Source organism: Azolla caroliniana, unplaced genomic scaffold, assembly GCF_043228905.1.
Source record: "Azolla caroliniana isolate FFs.n. ecotype wild unplaced genomic scaffold, voAzoCaro1.0.p SCAF_11, whole genome shotgun sequence".
Classification (NCBI taxonomy): Eukaryota; Viridiplantae; Streptophyta; class Polypodiopsida; order Salviniales; family Salviniaceae; genus Azolla; species Azolla caroliniana.
In genome coordinates, this window is record NW_028230446.1 from 15,929,725 (window position 1) to 15,950,918 (window position 21,194).

At 37.5% G+C, this 21,194-nt stretch overlaps 2 protein-coding genes across 5 annotated transcripts; one reads left to right on the plus strand and one right to left on the minus strand.

The window, feature by feature from the left end:
• Positions 1 to 1,004: 1,004 nt before the first annotated feature.
• LOC147858007 (uncharacterized) lies at positions 1,005 to 2,175 on the minus strand. The gene has a single exon (XM_087326605.1). The coding sequence runs from the start codon at positions 2,118 to 2,120 to the stop codon at positions 1,395 to 1,397; it is 726 nt and encodes a 241-aa protein (XP_087182731.1). The 5' UTR covers positions 2,121 to 2,175; the 3' UTR covers positions 1,005 to 1,394.
• Positions 2,176 to 6,460: 4,285 nt separating this feature from the next.
• Positions 6,461 to 19,772, plus strand: LOC147858008 (histone deacetylase 5-like). Of its 4 annotated transcripts, XM_087327099.1 has the most exons (13): positions 6,462 to 6,670; positions 8,416 to 8,620; positions 9,357 to 9,503; positions 13,402 to 13,514; positions 13,626 to 13,837; positions 15,916 to 15,980; positions 16,097 to 16,270; positions 16,374 to 16,472; positions 16,546 to 16,968; positions 17,915 to 18,108; positions 18,205 to 18,322; positions 19,083 to 19,147; positions 19,226 to 19,772. In XM_087327099.1, exons 1-13 carry the CDS (start codon positions 6,531 to 6,533, stop codon positions 19,395 to 19,397), a joined length of 2,127 nt encoding a protein of 708 aa, XP_087183225.1. In that variant the 5' UTR covers positions 6,462 to 6,530; the 3' UTR covers positions 19,398 to 19,772. The 4 variants fall into 4 exon arrangements, with proteins under 4 accessions (XP_087183227.1, XP_087183226.1, XP_087183225.1 ...); XM_087327101.1 differs by lacking the exon at positions 19,226 to 19,772 and having other exon boundaries at positions 6,461 to 6,670; positions 18,205 to 18,326; positions 18,999 to 19,130; XM_087327100.1 differs by lacking the exons at positions 19,083 to 19,147; positions 19,226 to 19,772 and adding an exon at positions 18,454 to 18,979 and having other exon boundaries at positions 6,461 to 6,670.
• Positions 19,773 to 21,194: the final 1,422 nt, after the last annotated feature.

Sequence of the window (21,194 nt, forward strand, 5' to 3'; positions counted from 1 at the left end):
TAAAGAGTGAATTTAATCATCGATTTCATCTAGGATTTCCAATCATATGCTAGAAAAATTATCTTCTTCAATAAGGACATTTCTTTGCCATCTGGTTTTGATCATCTTGGCCTCAACAAAATTATTGAGTCCAAAATTCAAAATGGTATCCACTTCCTCTTATCGCATAATTGTTGGAAAACCTCTAAGGGGTGTGCTATTTCATGAATATTGATGTTCATGATGCCAACAACCTTAACTCTGATTTGTGAAGGTGATTAGAAGACAAAGTTTTTTACTCATTATGGCCATTTTGGGTACACAAGTATCCCTTTTGTGTGTAGCGTGGTGAGTGGACTAAAGCATTTCACTAAATCTTTGTCTTAGTCATCCAAACAAAAAACCTATCTTTAGTAGAGTTCTCAATTACTTAAGAAGAAAACATTATACACAATAAGCTTCTTATGGGAGCAATTACACCTCTTCAAACACTCCAGGCAAAAACTTGCACCACTGTAAAATCCAACCTTAAATATCAGTGGACCCATTAATGCGTTCATAAGATAACAGTTCATGCATTTCCCAATAGATGTGCTTATAAAATTAACCATTCACATGCATCAAGAAAGAAGAGACGAGCATTTTAGTTCCAATCTATAGATATTGCATTAAAAAATCAGAAGTAAATCAAAGAAGTACAGCCACACACCATGCGTATATGTAAAACTAGATAGAGGACATGGTGATCCTCTTGAACCCGAATGTCATCCAATACAATATGACCCAGATGTAATCATTCTGTTGAAGTTTATCATCTAATAGTATATGATTCGATGGGTATACTCGAGGTGTATCCAACAAGAAAATATCATCTGATACCATATGCCTTGATACAAGTATGGATATATGAAATCTCTCCAGCTAAAATAAGCATATACTTCTTTCAACTATGATCATGATGATGATGCCAATGCATATGTCTTCAAATGATGATCTTATTATGATTGATCCACAGAAGCATAGGCTACTATATAACTTGATGGGTATATATAAAAATATATGAAAGATTTCTGACAGCAATCTCGTGAAAATTCGTACAATAAATTATTGAATGATGACAAATTTCTTCATATGATGATGATGATTGATCCCCAATACATCTGATAAACTATGACTCTACGAATAATAGAACCCATCCAACAAAAAAAACACAGCAATTTATTGGATGATCCAATGGGAGTATACGGAACAATTTTGACAAAAAATCATACACGGACTCTTGAATGATTTGTGGGTATATATGTGTGTGTACATGAAATCTTTATAAACGAAAATTGTATAAGTTGAAGCCACCAAGCTTCACATGATGATGATTGATAGATTTGAAGTGATTCGAGATCTTACCTTTCTCTCCATCAAAGAGAGGGTTTGGGGTTTTCTTCTTCTTTTTCTGGGTCAGATTCCAGATCGAGGCGAGCGGCATCTTTAGCCCAATCGACAATCAAGTTCACTTCAGACTCTGAGTTCGATTCATCGTCATCATCGTCATGGCGCATCTCCATAGTACGAAGGCTACTATGTTTGTAACCTGAAGAAAATTTACTGCCACCCGATTTCTTCTTCTCGAGGCGAACCAAATCCGCGACGGATGCAAGGAGCTTTCCCACATCGTCTTCATCATTGCCCACAACAAGAGATGGGGCATCAGGGTTCCCGGATCCAGGGCGATTTTGGGAGTGGAGACCTACAGTATTAGGATTAGGGACACCGGGGTGGTTTTTGGAGAAACCAGTGGTTTTCAAGGCAGCAAGGCGAGCCGCGAGGTCAGAGCCGAGGACTTCATCAGGATCATCTAAAATTGAAGAAGAATTTCTTGATGGAGCAGGGGGGGTCTTTATGACATTAGGAATGGTGGAATTAGAGTTAGTATTACTACTGCGAGGTGTGGGAGGCGGAGCTTTCAAGCGTTGGAAACGAGCGAAAAGATCATCGCATCTGTTATCGTCCACTGCTACTTCAAAAGATGCAGACGAAGAAGAAGAAGAAGAAGAAGCCATGAAAGGAACCCTGAGCTTTAACAGAGCTTCATCTCCGTATTGCTCTAACAATTCCCTCACTCTGTCATGGTCGTCATCGCCCATGTTCTTTCTCTTCTCCTTCTTCGTCTTGCTTCTTCTTCTTCTTCTTCTTCTTCTTCTACTACTACTACTACTACTTCCCCCTGTCTCTGTTCTGTTCTGTCTATCCTCAAGCCATACCCACACAAAAGACTCTTGACCACGTGGCACTTGTGAACATTGACTATTGACAATTGACCCGAACTGTCCCCCCCCCCCCCCCCCTAAAGCCATACCGATACAAAAGATTCTTGACCACGCTGCACTTGTGGACATTGACAATTGACAATTGACCGGAACGTGGTCTATAGGATTGGCCTTCATTACGTCTTCATCCTTCGTTGTAGCCCATCCGGACGAGTTTGTACCATGGCAACATGGACACGTCTTTGCCTGACCATACCATTAACCATTTCAATCACACATATGTTTGTCAAAATGACCTCTTCGAGAAGAAAATGGCAACTCATCACGAGAGAGTCTAATGCTACTTCATGTGACTCAAGAGTGAATCATCAACATATATAGAACTTGTAATGGAGTATATTATCAACAAATATGAAGCAATATGAGTAGGTTTCAAGATCACTCTCTATGAAGCTTCAACAAGGAGACACTTGACATCATAGTATGTAATACACTCAAATGCATTGGCAAACATTCTTTTTCATACGAATGCGTATGTTATCAAAACATTCGTATGTTTTTTCTTTACACTTTTTACCTTATAACAAATAATGAATACAAAAGTATGGTATTAACCATACTTTGAGGGTGTTTACCATACTCAAATGATTGAAAATCACAAATGTGAATGCACGTATGGTTCACGCTATGCTTGACATATTGCAATGGCTAGTTTTCCCACATATATACTCAATGACTATTGCCTTCGTTTGTATTTCATACAATAACAAAATAGGGGAGAGGAGACAGGAACAAGCATTGCAGTTTGATAGAAGGAAGATTTATAAAGAAATGTTCCCTTTACAAGGAGTCCAAACGACAAGACACCCTTGCACTTAAACGATGTATCTTGATCTCCTCAGTTTTGGCCCTCATAGAATACGTGGATCTCTCGATGTGTTGATTAATCTCTCGGTAATTCAAGCTTCATAAGAAGTCTTGCACAAATAGACTCCCCACCATTGGTATAATGATTCCCTAAAAACAACACCTCATGCAACGCACCCATTCAAACTAGATTGTGACTTTTGATCTTCCCATGATTATATATGTAACCACCATCTATCCATTGACACGGTTCCAATACTTAATTTTGTTTGTCATCCAATGTTGTATAAAGTATCACATGGTTTATTAATTAGAAAAGGAAGAACATTGTATCATGGGTAAAGCACGCCACTCAACAAAATACTCATTAGGCTTATAAACATTATAAGATGTGTGTTGTGTTGTTACTCTCGAAGACTGATATAAATTGTATGTTGTGACCTTGTGAAGTTAGGCACTTTGAGTGTTGGGAATGTTCCCAATTTGTTGTTTATTGGATATTTTGGATCATTTGTTATTCTTGGAAAGTTTGGAGATGTGGCATATCATTTGGATTATCCAGGTATAGATTGGTTCATCCTACTTTTCATGCTAGTTGTCAAAAACAGAGCATTGATCATAATTCCTTTATTATTTCTCTGAATGTTGTGCAACCCAATTTCCAATATAAATATGTTTTATTATTGTGAATGTTGGCACGCATGTTACCATGTATACTACTAGATGAACCAAAATAAGTTATGGATTTGAATGAGAGGAAAACCAAACAAGTTCTCCCAAAGGGAAAAGATTCAACATTATTCAACCATTATTTTTGCAAATTTGTTTTTTTGTGAATGAAAACCTTTCTCCGAGGTAGGAGCACATGAGGACTATGGTCCTCTTCAAATTATGCGACCGTGATATATGTACACTTATATGAAGATTTGGGGTTGATAATAGATACGTTAGATACGTAGCCTTAGGGGTTTTCATAGTTTTTTATCGAAATATCATCTTGATTTTTCATATAATTATATGCAAGTCTTTAATACAAAGGATCAATATATGTTGGATTTGTAGTGCCCTACTCCATTGAAACATTTATTGCAAACGACTCATATGAAAAGATGTCACATTTACCACATAACCTCAATGCAAATATTAGCAAGGAATAGCTCAAACACAAGTCTTGATGTTCAAAAATCACATAAAGCCCTTTGAGTTGCGGCATTGATGGATGATTGGAGATAATGAACCAGAGCTCTGGATTCAAGATTGAATACCACCAAGTAAGCTAAACAACAAATGAAACCCTCTCCTAAGTATAATTTTTACCTTGTAATTGACATAAGTATCGACAAATAAAAAACTAAAACGACATTTGTGCAAATGAAATGATATTGTGCATTTGTGTATATTTGATTCCAAGCTAGTAAGCATGATGTATATGGATGATTTCAAGGACATTACTTTACGCATCGTGTGAACTTTAGGGGTAGTAAAAAAAGAACACTCCTTGTAATATATGGGGTTCATTTAATGGACCTTAAATTTTGATTAGAGAATCATTGTGTTCTAGTCTTTAATCATTTCCTTCTCCCACAAGATATAACCAGGAAATGATCGAGCAAATTTGTTGCATTTTGCACACATCATGCTCAACTATTCAATCTTCCTCATCTCATGACATCCTTCGTACAAAAGCATTCGGACATAATAGACACTCTATTGAAATCATTTGGCTATATATTTCATACCTTGTATTAATGTAGAAACATCAAAAAATTGAAGCTTGGTTTGTTTACTTTATCGGCAAAGGGCGTTTCAGACAATATTCAGGGGCATAAAGGTTCCGAGTATTTTCAATACAGCTTCGCTAGAAATCTAGATGTATGAGAACAATCGACTTCAAACACAAGATATGAGCCATTGTATCTAGGATGTTTGAACATTGAGTAGTGTTTGTGTGCTTGTGGAATACTGTCTAGATAGATGTCCGAGCCCAAAACTTGAGAGATCATAGTTTGTGCTTTGAGCTGCACGAGGTGGTTCTGTAAAGCCTCGCAAAGTGTAATTAGGGTGTGCTTAGAGTCGAGTATTACTTAAACTTACTTAATTGTTATGATGTTTGGAAGAGGAGCTTAAGAATTCTGGCTCGATGCGGGGTTGAAGTTCAGGTAACAAGTGCAACCGTTGTTTGGTTAGCTACTGACTTGGCTGCATGGTTTCATGGGTGGAATGGAAATAGCCCTTCTTTAAAGGTGGTGAATGGTACAGTTTAGCCTCCAGCTCAAGGAGATTCATACTTCATACAGGACCAATATGTAGATGTTTGGATTTTAGTGGTTGGCCTTACTGTTTGGCAAGTATGGGTATCAATGTGTAAGGAGTCTTTTACCAGGAAGCGAACCCCATCGGCTGAGAGTTTAATGATGATTTGGTTTAATTTGATTTCTACACTACGAGGTAAGTTTGATAGCCTTCAAGGGCCCTCTGATGCGAGTGAAGCTAGGTACCGCTTCCTTTTAAAATGGAGAGGTTCCTCAATGTTACAGATGGTGGATGGCAATGCAAAGTGGATATATCAGCCTCCCAGATGGTTGTTCCCTCCTAGGGTACCAAACATAAAGGTAGGTGCTGAATTGTGAAGTGATTGGCGGGTGTCTTTGCTGAATGTGGGTGTGTGAGGCTCATGTTGATGGGCGTCTGTCGAGTAATTATGTGATGAGGCTTAGTTCCTTCATTTATACATGATGTTTTGTTGTAGCCATTGCAAAGTGGCTTGTAACATATGAGTTGTATATTATTCCACGTACTTTTTCTTAACTAATGGAAGTAGAATTTTTTTGGAAAAAAAAAAGAAAAAAAAGAAATTGTGCGCTTTGGTTGCATGAGGTGGTTCTGTAAAGCTACTCTAAGTGTTATTACTGTAGTATTCACTAAGCGTAATTAAGAAGAGTAATTAGGGTGTGCTTAGAGCCGAGCATTACTTAAACTTAATTAATTCTCGTGGTTGGTTGTACACCTCTAGCCTCTAGGATACTGGCTGTCTCTCTCAGCTCTCTGTTCGCAGAGTCACAAAGTTGTATATTTATTCCATGTACTTTTTCTTAACTAATGGAAGTAGAATTTTTTTGGAAAAAAAAAAGAAAAAAAAGAAATTGTGCGCTTTGAGCTGCATGAGGTGGTTCTGTAAAACCACTCTAAGTGTAATTACTGTAGTATTCACTAAGCGTAATTAAGAAGAGTAATTAGGGTGTGCTTAGAGCCGAGCATTACTTAAACTTAATTAATTCTCGTGGTTGGTTGTACACCTCGAGCCTCTAGGATACTGGCTGTCTCTCTCAGCTCTCTGTTCGCAGAGTCACAGAGTAACAGAGACGGAGTGACTCAGACTCGGACACGGACACGGACAGAGCTTCGAGCTCTTCCGCAGCTATGGCCATTCGCAGGGTTGGTCTGGTCTATGACGATCGTATGTGTAAACATGAAGATCCATACAATCCGTATCATCCCGAGAAGCCTCAGCGCATCTCTTCCATCGCTGAACGCCTCAAATCTGCCGAAGCCTTCCAGAAGTAATTATTCATCTCCATATTTAAGCTCTTCTGTCTAGTGCTCTTTTTTCTTTTTTTCGGTTGCATGGGCAAACACACCTGAATTTCTCTTTATGTCTCTCCCCCCCCCCCCCAAATACCCCCAAAAGTTTGGTTATTTCTCCAGATGCTCCCGAGATTTCAGTATTTCGCTGCATGCCCCCCTTTCTATAGCTGCTATGTGTGCTGTTTAAGCAGTTCAATCCATCTCCGTTTTCACCAAATACTGGTAAACTTTTATTCTCTCCAAATGCTGCTGGTCAACTAACTCTCGAGTAATGTGGTCCAAGTCATCTCCTTTTCTCAATTACACATGCTAGTTGAGCAATTACATAGCCAATTCATCCCCTTCTTCCCACATTTCCATTGGTGACCTGGTACATTTGGAAAGATAAGGACAACTCAAGAATAGTCAGAGGTGTTTTGGAGTTTTCACCTTTTCTCTACATTCATGTCAGTCCATGTTAGAATCTGTATACATCTATAGTTACATGGTGAAATAAAGGTTTCACGTGGATTGCTCTAAGGATTAGTAAGAAGAGAAAACAGGAAATTTAAACTTTATATCTGTATATGGGGAATTCAAAAGTATCCATAATGTTTCTTGTTCTACTACAATGCACCTTATTTATATATAACCTGGTTAATATATCGATAATGCATTCCGTTAGATCAAGAGCACTGTGTTTTACCACAAAAAGAAATGAAGAAAAGGCCTCTATTGTTGTCATTGTTGGACCATAAACTGTAGATCCTGGTTCAAGATAATCTCTCTGTCTCTTCCCAGCAAGACAATGGATGTTCCACTGCTCACAAATCAAGTTGAGCTGGAGAATGACTAACACTACGTAGTTACAAGTGCCCTCGACAACAATCATGGCATCTCCTATGTTGATGAGTGGGATGACATGCCTGAACTTTCTTTGGAGTTTTTCGTAATCAGGGATATTTGTGTAATTCGCGACTGCTTCATCCTCTAAGCAAGAGATGGAAGAGAGCTCTCAAAAAGAGGAGAGAGAAAGGAGACACGGGAAATTAATAACACTTGCATTAAGCAGAAAGGAAAACATGTAATCCAACACTAAAACAATTAATACAAAACTAAATGAGGACATGAATATACACACCAAATGGTAAGCACAATTGTTGCCTGTAGAGTTTCTTGTTCAAACCGCAAGATCATCATCTCCATCATATATAGCCTAAACATATATTCACATACAAATACTGTTTGTCACTGTGCTATATGGTGCATTTGCATAGGAAAATGACCTTTCCAGATGATTCATGGGCTTTGTTTTACAGATATGGGTTATTGATTATCATATGCATATGATCCTTGAGTAGTTCTACATAGGAAAATCACCTTCCTAGCTAATTCTTGTGCATTGTCTTAGAGAAATTTTCATGGATTTTTTCTTCCAAATGATTTTTGAATAGTTTGACACAGGAAACCACCTTGACATTTTTTTAAAGAATATAAATTCATTCCGGTTCCTAGCGTATGCACAGGCATTTCATCTTGAGAGACATCTTTCAGTTGCATCAAATAATCCTTTTAATGCACATTGAATTAGATGCCTCCCTTAAAGAAAACAAAAGAACCTTGCCTCTTAACATTAATATGCAGAAAAAAAGGCAAATGGTTGTAAGCATGTTCCATAACTATATCTAATAGATTTTTTTTATGAAATCTCAAGAGCACATTGTTTTTGAATTTTGATCAGATGCATACCTATTGAAGCAAGAGAGGCCACAGATGATGAGCTTGCAACTGTGCACACACAAAAGCATGTTACTCTTATGCGAAAAGTCAGTAGCAATGAGTATGGTGATCAACATAGAAGGATTCTATCCCGCCGTTACAATTCTATTTATTTCAATCGTGGATCATCAGAATCTGCACTTCTTGCAGCTGGTTCAGTTGTAGAGGTATTTAATGCCACTTGGATATCCAAAGTAAAACTTTTTTTGTTTAAATGTTATGCATTGCTTTCTCTTGAGTGACTGAGTCTTGATAGAAGAAATATCATTTACATTCTTGGGGACGAATTGCATGTATTGTTAGGTGTTAACTTTCATTTTAATATTTTATAGATAAAATCTTTGATCCCCACTTTTGGCTGCTCTCAGGTGGCTATACTGTAAATCCTTTGAAAATTTGGAAGATCTAGGAAGAAAGGAAACAGAATTCAGGGTCCCCAAGTCAGTATTACCTATGTCTGTATTGTTATGAATTTGAATTATTGAGTACAACACTTCTGAAAACAACTGCTTCTTAATCATCCTTCTTTCCTTCACTAATTTTTCTGTTCACACTAGCCTAGAAAGACTCTTTATTTAGTTAAAGCTGAACGTATGCTGTTCTTAAGTTAGTTGAGGCAGCGAAGAAAAAGGGGTTATTACACTGTATATTGCTATGCCATAGACTATTATTAAAGTAATTGATGTCATGGACACATGTTTTCTAGTTTACTATTACTCATTATATATTTTTATCTGTGCTCATTTATCATCTTGTCATTTGATTAGGTAAATTTATCATAAAAAGAAGAGTTGACATCATGTTTGAAGTAGGAGCCTCTATTCATTTGTTTGCATTGCAACTGTGTATTCATAGGTTTTGGGAGTATCTTTCTGCTGAGATATTATGTTCATTTTCCTTCAGCTATGTCTAAGGGTCGCAAAAGGTGATATTGAAGCTGGCGCAGCTGTTGTGCGCCCACCAGGACACCATGCAGAGGCTGATAGCGCTATGGGATTTTGTCTATTTAATAATGTGGCTGTGGCTGCCCATGTTTTAGTCCATGGAAAGGTGTGTTTGAAAATTCATTATCATATCTATTTTGCTGTTTATCAAGAAAATGTTTCAGAGTTTTTGAAGGTTTAACATGAAAATACTCAGGAAAGTATACAATTCCTGAAGTAAAAGAATCAGATTTCAATTATTATGTTGAAACGAGTGAGGTGGGTGCTCCTAAATGAAATTTGAGCACCCTAACTTGCTGCAGCATAGCTGCATTGACATATGATTAGATCTCAGTTGTCATTTATGTGTTAAAATATCTTGGATTTATGTTTTTATAATAGTACTCTAAACAAATCTATTTTATTTTGATTTTCGATGATTGGTTATGCATCCCATTATTGTAACCAATTGTCCCATGGGTCAAATTCGGTCTTAGAAGACGTTAATATATCTTTCTTTCTTTCTTTCTTTCTCATTGTTGCTTATTCATTTTACATTTCAAGACATTTAGTTTAAGGAAGCTATAGTAGAAAGATATTGTTTCTTTTGCTCATGTGATGAGTTAATATAGACAGTTCTAATCTTTCTCATAGCCCATTATGATTGTTTAGAGACATTATATATATATTTTTTCGTTTTCTGAAGTCTTCAAGTTAATGTGCAATTATTAAGATGCATGTCAACAGAAATCTGCTGTCTGTATGGATGTCTGATAGAACTATGGCTCCTTCTACACGGTGTTGCAAAAATCTCTCTGTCAATAGCAAGTTCTAAGTATCCGTGGATGGATATTATACAATCATTTGCGGGTGATTGTCATGGCCATCATCAAGTGAGGATTTGTATGGATATGTGGGAATATAGATATTATAAGGGTTATTGTAAGAGCTATTTTAAGGGCTAGAAATAGTGAGATATTTTAGAATCTTGACAGGTCTCTATGATTGTGAGGTGACATGAATAGTCTGATGCATTTCACGTCTAATATTGTAGAAGGGTGATTTCCCCTGTAGTCGATCTCAAGTCAGACGTAATCATAGCCTTTGTTTTTACTCTGGTTTCTTACTCTCTTGTTCTCTTGTTGGATCTCTTTCTTGACTTTCTCATCCCGTCACTTGTCACTCAATCCAATATAAAAAGGTTGTTGGGGTGAGGGGGGGTATCTGATGTGGTGTGATGATGGATTTGATCATGTGAATATGCACGTTGGAATTGCGGTGAGGCGTGTTTGCTTTTACATCACGAGAATGTTGCTAGCAGTATGCCTGCAGAAGGTATCTGTCAACTTCTTTACCTAGCTAGATCTGTGAGTGTTGCCCTCTCCCTCAAGAGGGCCTTCCTATGTCTCCTTATCTCTAGAAGGAAGAGCATTAACTATGATCGATGGAGAGTTCTAAATCATTCTCAAAAGAGACCATGATGTCTTTCTGAGATATTATAATATACTGGGTAGGGAGACACGTAATGTTCCTCAGGTTCAACTTCCTGATTGCAAAGCTCGTTGAGTGGTTCTTTATATATTTATATTATGAAAAATCTGTTATGAACAGTAGTAAGGTTCCATAGAGCCTAGCAGCAGCAGAAAAATTACTATCAAGATCTGTAATTCTTAGTGAGGTCCAAAGCCTTAAAATACAAAAATGAGATCGGGACCGGGGTTGTAACAGATGCATTTATGTAAGGGAATAAAATATTCCCAGGAGCATGATGAGTTGTAGTGGAGGGAAAGTGATGTAGTAAATGCAGTAATGTAAGTAGGGGTAGTAGGTTCAGAAAATCAGATGAAATAAACGCTGTAATAAATGCTGAAACGTTATAGAGAGAGTGTGTAGAAGGGAGAGATTAGTTATGGGGCTGTCACTCTCGAACATTTCCTCTCAGCTCCAGATTGGTGCTCCTACATTGGGATGGGGTAAGGGACTGATCAATGGTGTCCCTTGGAAGTGGCTTGGAAAAGAGATTAGTTATGGGGCTGTCACTCTCCAACATTTCCTCTCAGCTCCAGATTGGTGCTCCTACATTGGGATGGGTAAAGAACTGATCAATGGTGTCCTTTGGAAGTGGCTTGGTAAAGAAATCAGTCACATTTTCTCGAGTGGGAAAATAATCCAATCTGATGATCTAAATAGTGCAAAGATTACGAACAAAATGGTAGTGAACTTCAATGTGTTTAGTACTACCATGAAAGGATGAATCGTGTGCTAATTATAATTAATGCATGAGCACTCTGGCTATTGGCGAGAACTGGAATAGGAGTGGCATTTGGAATTCTAAGATGGTCAAGGATTTGTATTAGCAATAAGAGTTCACAATATATATCCAAATAGGCACGTTATTCAGCTTATGTATACAAAGTGGAATCTGAAATTTGTTTCTTGGACTTTCAAGAAATCAAACCTGACCCAAGTAGAAAGCAATGGCCAAACGTAGATCATCTTGTGTCAATGTCTCTTACTCAATCTGCATTTAAGCAACCAGTTAACCCAATGTCTCCTCTGAATGAAAGGCCATAGTCAGTTATGCCTACTAAACACCAAAGAGCACAAACGGCTGCTTGCCAATGAACATGGTTTGGAGCCTTTGAAAACTAACTGAGATCATTAACACTGTAGGACAGACAGTTCAGGTCGCGTATGTAAGATGAATGAGGGATCTGATCAAACTCCTATACTTTTTACTATCTTTAACAATAGGAGAATGCTCTTCACGAGAAAGCTTGAACTGTGGACTTGTGGGACAAGAAAAGGCTTGCAATCAGTCATGCTATAGGTTTCAAAAAGTTTTTGAAGATACCTATGTGGCTCAGCAAATGCCTCCATTTCATCGATAAATTTCCATGCTTAGAAAATAATGTAGAAGACCAAAATCTGTCATTTCAAATCATTGCAAAGTTCCTTTATCTTGGCTTCAAGAGAGCTTCGCATTAGTAAGATATCTACATATAGAATAACTAGACATAACAAGCCATCTTAGGAGAGGACATAGACATCACTGTCAGTAGAACATTGTCAGAATCCAATAAAAAGTCAAACATGTCACATCAAGCCTTAGGAGTTTGTTTTAAACCATATGTAAAGAATCGAGTGTGATTCTGTGCAGTGGAAGAGATATGAGAGAGAGAGAGAGAGAGAGAGAGAGAGAGAGAGAGAGAAAAGAAAACTGTATATACAAGAAAACAATAACCAACTCCGTTCCAAAGAAGAGGAAAAGATGCTTATGTAGTCATCTTCTCTCTATATTCTCTCACTACAACCACCTCTTGGGAAGGAGATGGAGAATTAACTGCTTACTATGTGTCATAGGACTAACTTCTATGACACACTAGTTATGATACAAAGTTGTGGGGTGTTCACACACTTGGCTATTCCTAAGGTGTGTTCCCACACTAGGGAAGTTGAGTTTGATTCTCAACACCAGAAGGCTTTTTTCAGCCTATAAACCTTACCGTGCTGACCTGAAATCTCAAAACCAGGGGGCTGTCCACATAAACTTCTTCTATTAAGGAATATATACTAATTATAGTGGGCAGCAAGTTGTAGGCTATGCCAGATTGAAGTTTCCTTTTCTGTTGGAGAAAATGTCCCCTCATAGCTGCACCTTCAACTGGGCATACCCTTTTGCAACTAATGAAGCTTTGTGTTTGTCCAATGTACCATCTACATGATATTTGGTTTTGATATCCCTTTAGAACAATAATATGTTTGTCTTGAGGACGTGGAAACAATTCCTATGTGTGATTCCTTTCGGTGGAATCAAATTCTATCTGCATGGATTCCATCTATTTAGTAAGAGCAAGGGCTTCTTCATAAGCAATAGGAGATGAGGGTTGAATAGGGGAAGTTGACATATAGAACGAGCTTCCGGAACGCATTATATTTGTAACAACTATCTATCAATGTGCTTAATTTATTAATATGGTTCACTGCAATTTGATGAGTTATTATCTCACATTTTGCATGTACAGCAAGATGTTGGCATTCAAAAAGTTATGATAGTTGATTGGGATGTACATCATGGCAATGGAACCCAAAATATGTTCTGGAATGATCAACATGTTCTATATTTCTCCGTCCACAGGTATCATATTGAAAACACTGTAATTGATAAAAATCAAAGTTGGATTATTTGAATATGGTCGAAACTTTTCACAGACAAGTAACCACAGTTGCATTTTCCTACATTATATAGATATGACAATGGATCCTTTTATCCAATGGGAACAGAAGGAAACTTTGACAAGATTGGTGGGAGTGATGCTTTAGGTTTTAATGTCAATGTACCATGGCCACATGGTGGATTTGGCGACTTGGATTATCTTGTTGTATGGGATCACCTGCTTCTACCTATCGCCAAAGATTTCAAACCTGATATGGTACTTATTTCAGGGGGTTTTGATTCAGGTACACACCTTACTCTAGAATTTATTTCCTCAAACATTAGCATTCTATATGAATACTGATTCCCTTTCTGGGTTTTGAGCTTTAATTTTGGACTTCTGTTTCGTTTAAAAAAATATGATGTGGTTTTGTAAATAAAGTTTATACACACAGACATACATGTCCGCATGTTGCATTATTGGAACTTTATTGTTACGCACACAATCTTAATATATTATATAATGGCCAACATTCTAATGGTTTTAAAGGTATCTTAAGAATTGAGGCAACTCACATAAGGTCATGACACATGGCATGTACATGCAGTGGCCTGAGGACCTAGAACGCAAGTATAAAATGAGTAGCTTACCTCATTAGGGAGAGGGGAGATTATTTTGGTCAGAATGTTATTGAGACACTGGTGGTGTGGCAAGGCTCTTGCTAAACGATAGCACTTTGTGGATTTGCATCCAATGTACAATCCTAGGCAATATAGTGGTATGGGACACGGATGGTGTTTAAGATCTGTCTCAATTTCTTTGCTTGGGAGTGTTTGGGAGGAAAAGTACCCTTAATACTTTTCTTTCCTTAATGATATGTTCATTTGCTTAATCATTAGTTCTATCGTTGACATTGATTGATGCACCATAAATATTATATATGCTCCGTGAAGATTGATCCTTGGTCAGGATCATAAATTCAAGTGTGCCACTTTAAATGTTTATGGCTTTGAACATACCAATGGGCCCACAGCATTCAACATATAATAAGTAAGAGTATTTAAATGATTTTCTGGTGAAATTTCTAGACAATATCTTAATTATCTCTAAAAGTAAAGAACATTTGATGCCAAATTGAAAAATGTTGAGTTTCTAGTATATTGCATCTCCAGAATTACATTTCTGTGAACCCATTGAAGGTCCAATGTATACAGGAGTTGAATCAGTTAGAGAAGTTCAATCCTTCTTGGGCTTCAAAAGTTATATCAGTTTTTTATCAGAGACTAAACTAACAAGAAAAGGTAAACTTCCATGGAAGCAGCTTTCCAAGGATAATTTTACATCAATGTCAATTTTAATCCATGTTTAACTCCACACACTTCTTTGAAGCTGATGCATTAGATTTACCGTTTAGTTGATGAAGATGATCGATTACATCACGTGGCTTTCCATTTTCTGAAGTTTATGGCTTTAGAAATCAACTGTGTGATCTATGAGGAACTTCTAGACATTGTGGATCTTGTGGCATATGAGAACATCTTTTGGAGTGAATCCTTACAAGATCATATTATATGCAGAATATAAGAAGTGTTTCACTACATGTGTCTCTAATTCTTGTCAGGGTTGATGGAATAATTTGCTTTCAAGGTTTGATTTGTAGTGTTCGTAGGGTTAGGCATCAACAAGTATATTTAAGGCACACACATCTTCATGAAAGGTGAAGCAAACTTTGGTAGATAAAAATTATGTCTTGCTTAAACTGGAGCAAATCAAGATGTCAGCAGTCTCTAGTAAACTTCCAGAAGATTTTGATTTCCTGCTGAGAAAAAAGAACAAGATTCAAGGATCATGAACAAGAAGATCAAAGATAGAGAACCAAGAACAAAGGTTCAAATTTGCGATTTCAAATTCAAGATCCAAAACCTCATCAAGATTAAGTTTCAAGATAGCTGAAAATCATGAAGAAAATTATATTTAAAATAAATAAATTCATTGTATAGAAATTCCATATGGACGTTTCTCCAAGTGAAACGTGTAGTGTCAGCTCTTGCTTGGCCATTTCACACTTGACCCTTTAAAAATGCATTTCATGGTCCAAGTTTTAATTCCCAGATTTGTAAAGAAAAGCCTCATACAAATCTAGGCTATGAGGTGATTTTGAAAAATGGATCAAAATTTCCTTCAAAGAAACATGTAGCATGTATGTAGCTTTTTTATATGAATTCTGGATCAACGTTTTCTTTAAAGCAACATTTTTATTGACAGATAATTGTTGTTGTACACAACTGATAATTATATAATGAATTATGAATATGGTTTTTAATGGTACCACATTCTGTTCGCATATCTGCATTCAAAATTCTGGTCCTTATTTTGTACCAGCTGAAGGGGATCCTCTAGGAGGCTGTTGCTTGACACCATATGGGTATGCTGAAATGACACAGAAGGTGAATATCAAAGAAGCTTGCATATTTTCATCAGAACTTTATTCTGATTCTATTTACTATCTTGTGAAATATATTTCTAGAAATCGTGATAATTTAAGTTGGTTGATTGAAAACAGTTGATGGATTTAGCTGGAGGTCGTGTAGTTCTCATTTTGGAAGGAGGCTATAATCTTCAGTCGATTTCTGAATCTTACTTGTCATGCCTTGAAGTTATGCTTGGAGTTTCACCATCTTACTCATTGACTCCTACCAAAAGCACATTACGTAGCACATGGGATGTTGTTCAAAAGGTAAGATTATGATTGAAATTTGAAGTTTGAATAATAGAACCTATCCAACTACTAACTTAACGCTTGACCCTGATTTTTGAATTGTTGCATATTGCATAAAAAGGTGAGAAGTGCCTTGAAGAATGTGTGGCCTGTTTTAGACAAGCAATCAGCTTCTTTTGAAGAAGAATTGGAGGCAGCTTTGCTGGTTTCAATAGAAGAAGTGAGAATTACACATTCAAACTATTTTCTCGCTGTGTTTTAGATTTGTAAATATTGTTTTTATTCTGGTGCAGAAGCTTATACATGTAGCCCTAAGTGATACAGAGTCTGATGAACAATTAGAAGTAGATGATTGTCACACTCAGAATGTGGAGAATGTAAATGTACCTGTGGAACCTGTGATTACATCAGATTTTTCTATACAAACTAGTGGTGTAAAAATTGACTCTCAATCAGGGGACAATGCTAGTGATCAGCATAATTCGAAATCTATAGATGATATAGTGTCTTCGTTGACTATTGACACCAATGGTGATGACACTGCAAGTGAAGGATTCATAGAAACAAGCTTGAGCGTGGAATCTGAAGATGTTGCACAAATGATTGTGGGGAGTAGCGTCAATGCTGATATTGAGGCTGTAGCCTATGTTTGGTATGCTTGCTATGGGTCAAACATGTGGAAGGATCGGTTCTTGTGTTACCTCCAAGGAGGCCAGGTAAATGAGATGCCTCTTTCTATCTCTCCACCCTCCCTCTGATGCCCATATTCCTTTCTTTTACTAACCACAATGATCTATCAATAAAATAATGTCCTTCTTGGTTTCTTGTAAATTTTTTATCAGACATTAGTGATGATTTATGATGCAATATCTTATGTAGTGAAGAACACAATATCAATGAAACAATGACTTAGAAATATTTTCATTACTGCTCGTACTCTACATATGTTGGCTGCATAGTCATTATAACCAGATTAGTGGCAATTGGAAAACTGATGACCACCTGCAAATGGGGAAGAAGGCCAATGAGGGAGAGTAGAAGTTTGAGAAAGAAGGCCACAAAGGTACTGTATTTGAATAGGATGGAAATGCATCTCTAGCACCCAAAGGCACAAGAGCCTCTCCTGCTTGTGCAACTTACAGTTGTCTACAAAGTTGATCTCAATGTTGTTTCGGAGTAACTAATATTGAACTACCAACCTTTGTAAAGATTTTGGTCTATGAAGAATCTCTCCACCTTTCATGTCATTTTGACAATGGGATTTCCAAATGTGCGAGTCCTCAATAGCCCAAAATTTCAGAGGGGTTGGGTGGGGATCTACACAAGGTTGCCAATGTTCTGCAGGAATTGCTTGATATAGCCAATATTGAGAAATGTGGAAGGTTCATAGGAATAGACATCCATATTGAGCATGGAATGCCTGCGAAGGACTAGGAGAGGCTGATTCTGTATGTTTGGTATATTAAATCTGCACGGTTTGCAGATGTATACACTCTCCACTTTTTTTATGCAGTACACATTTGGACCTCACCTACACAGGGAGTGGGACCATGTATTAGACGTGGACCTTGGTGGGAGGAAGTAGAATGCATCTGACTGATTTGGGACCCTTGTCATGTTGAATTATCATTTGCAAATAGTTTACTCTCCTATTGAACTCAGGTAGAAAGAATGAAAAAGAAATGTGTGGGATCAAGGCGCCAGACACCTCCCACTGCGACAAGTTGGATAGAGGTGGGAAATCAGATGTTTTTTGGCCACTCTTACACAGCAACATGGGGTCATGGAGGTGTTGCTTTTCTACAATCAAGGCCAACTGAAGGTGTTTCTACCTACATCCGTTTATACAAGATCACGTAAGTTTTTTTTCTTTCAAGAGGTTTACAGGAAAGCCTGAAAATGCTAATTTTATTGTCCTCCTTTGAGCCTTTTAAGCTTCTTAAGGACTGCAGGCTGGACCAATTCAATGATCTTTTTATGCAAGAAAATTGTGTTCTGGACTATGGGAGTGACTTGATTGATAAATCTCTAATTGATAATTTAAGCCAGCCATTGGTCACACTTCTCAAGGTATGTCATTTTGATAAGTCAGTTCTTTCATGAATTCCCTGGATCACCATCTTTGTGTTTGATGTGTAATCTAGCTAAGGTACTTAACCAAAGATATATCATGAAATGGCTGCTTCATTCCACAAAATTAGGTTTCCCTAGCGGCTAGCATGGCTTCAGAATATGCAGGTGTCATTTTGTGGAGGTAAAATCAGAAAGAGCACATGTGCGGTACAAGCAGACCCATCCTTTGTTCTGAGAGTATGTTCGGCCATGTAAGAGAGTAATCTCTAACTGAAATTAGAAATTTATCTGGGAAGAGTTCCATAAAACCTAAGTTATGATATTCCAATTTAATCGATGATGCCACATGGAGCAACAGGGTCAGAGATCGACAGGGATCTCACCCCCTCTGATGCCCTTTCTATGGGTAGGGGACGTGGGCTTACTCTGTCATAGACTACGTTTCTCCAGACTTCAGTTCAGTCACACACGGAAGCTACATGATTTTCAAGCTGGCCTCTTTCTACTTTGCCCGCTGCTAACTAGGGAAATCTTTGTTAGTCTCTTTTCCTCTGCTTAGTTATTGTGGTGGGTATAGGCAGTTGCAATCAACAAGGATTAGGAAGTAGGTATTAGTTAGCTTGTACGTGTTCATCTAAAATAGGGTAGTTACGCTACAGTTGATGCAGTGTAGCCGGTTTTGATGTTGGTACAAATTTTGCTGATGATGCAAAGTAGTCATTTTGGTGCTGATGCTAATGGAAAGGAAACTATGCAGGATTGCTGGTATGGGACTGTTCTCCACCTGGGTGATAAAGATGGGTTGCCGATACTATCAATCACGTTAAGTATCTAATGTATGCTTTACAGATGAACAATACAGCTGATTTATTAAGTTTAAGAGTGTTGTTTTTATTTCAGTTGCTCTGAGGATGATTTAGAGAAGTTTAGGTCAGGAGCATTACCACTATCCCCTCCATCTGAAGAGTACAAATTTGCTGTAGCCAAAGGCTTGATAGATGATTTGGGACTTAGCACACAGGAAGCATTTGCCTATGTGTCGACAAAAGTAAGGAAAATGTCTCGAGTCTAACTGCTGTTGGATGGAAAGTATTCTCTGATGTAGAAAATATATAGAAATTAAGGTCTTTCTATGAAGGATTCTCTCTCTCTCTCTCTCTCTCTCTGGCTGTTAGCTTCATAGTTTGCATGGTGGCATGTAAGTCATCAAATTGAAACAACGCAAATTCAGTTATCCACCGCAGACTTGGCCCCATCTCATATAACTTGTTTCATTTACCTGCTCTGTCATGTCTTGACATGTTTTTCATATGTATCCACGAAGTGAGGTTTTATTGGTCTATTTTACTTCATAGAAGTTCTTAATTCAGACAGACATTGTCATCCATAGCAGCAAAGACTATTTGCTAATATGTACAATACCTAAATATGAATCACTTTTGCAAAATCAATTTCCTATTGATTGGTCTTTTTTTTCCTAAAAATGCATATTAAACATGGAAGCAGAAAATTAGCTTAACAATCTGTTTGCAGGAAATCCTGAGGTTTTGTTGCTGTTTAATTCTAGGAATTTTTTCAAAGTGAGCATTTTATTATGCCAAAATTTTGAATGGTTCTTGATAAAAATTAGAAATAACTTGAGAGTGATGGTGATGATACATTAACTACGATGGTATCATGTATTTAATGATGATTGGAAATTTGACAATAGGCATTTGGTTGTCAATAGTATTTTACACCTCTTTTTTCCCCCCATACAGGTGGTGTCATGATATAACGCCAAGATATGAAAATCCAATGTCGTTATCTCTATGTTTGTGGTCCCTTGTATATGTATGAATATGGTGTAACATTGAATAACAAACATGCAATTAAGCTGCCAAAAGCCAGAACAACAAAGAGAATAAATGCACGGCGAAATTGATATGATTTAAGAGTCATTTCAGTCCATTTTAATGTTTCTCTCCCCAAGATTTTACTACTAAATTGAGTGTTATTATATTTGCATTTTCACTCTTTTTTCCTGGGGCTTTTCACTAGTGGAAATTCTAATGAGGAAAGTTTACTAGAATTACTTGTGTACAAGTAAGAGGTTTCCAAAATTTGGTTCTAGGATTCTTATTTCGGGATTTGGGGTGTGGAAGGAAGGGAAATAGTTTCTGTTTTCTACCCAACCACATATATGTGTCTTGGGTGGAGGGGAATCTATTAAGTAGGTAGAATAAATGCTTACTAGGGTGTTGGGCATGTTTAAACCATTTGTTAACGCGTTTCACACGCCTAGCTAACTGTTTTTTGGTCTACTAGTTTGTGGGTCTCTTAGTGGCTTGGTAGGGGGGGGGGGAACAAGTTTTGCTGTGGTTCCTTCTAACCGCACATGCTCGAGGATGCAAAGAAACAGATTGCAATGTGCCTTGGTGCATGTAAGCACACCAAACAAAATAGTCTTGGACATCTACTCTTTTTATTTGTGAGATTTCTTGCTGACTGTTTGTGCTGACAGAATTTGGATAGAGATTGTGAGTAATTAAAGAGGTTCTTGTGTCGTTTCTGTGTGTCACTTTGAAGCACCTCTATCAATCAATGGAGTTCTCCCTCCTATAGATGTCATTTGCTTGGGGATATGATCTACTTATACCCTATTGGTGGCGAAATGGGCGGGGGTAGTTGTCAAATAACCCCGAGCTGCTAACTCACTTAGTATTATGTAATTAATGTTAGTTTCTCTCTCACACTCTCTTGCCTGCTCTCTTAAACACTTAAGAAACAACTGCGCTGCTCTCCTCCAATCTCCCCCTGTAGGCTGGTGTCCCCCTATCCATGCTTCAGCCTAACCTTCTATTATGTCATGCAAATTCATGACCAGCAC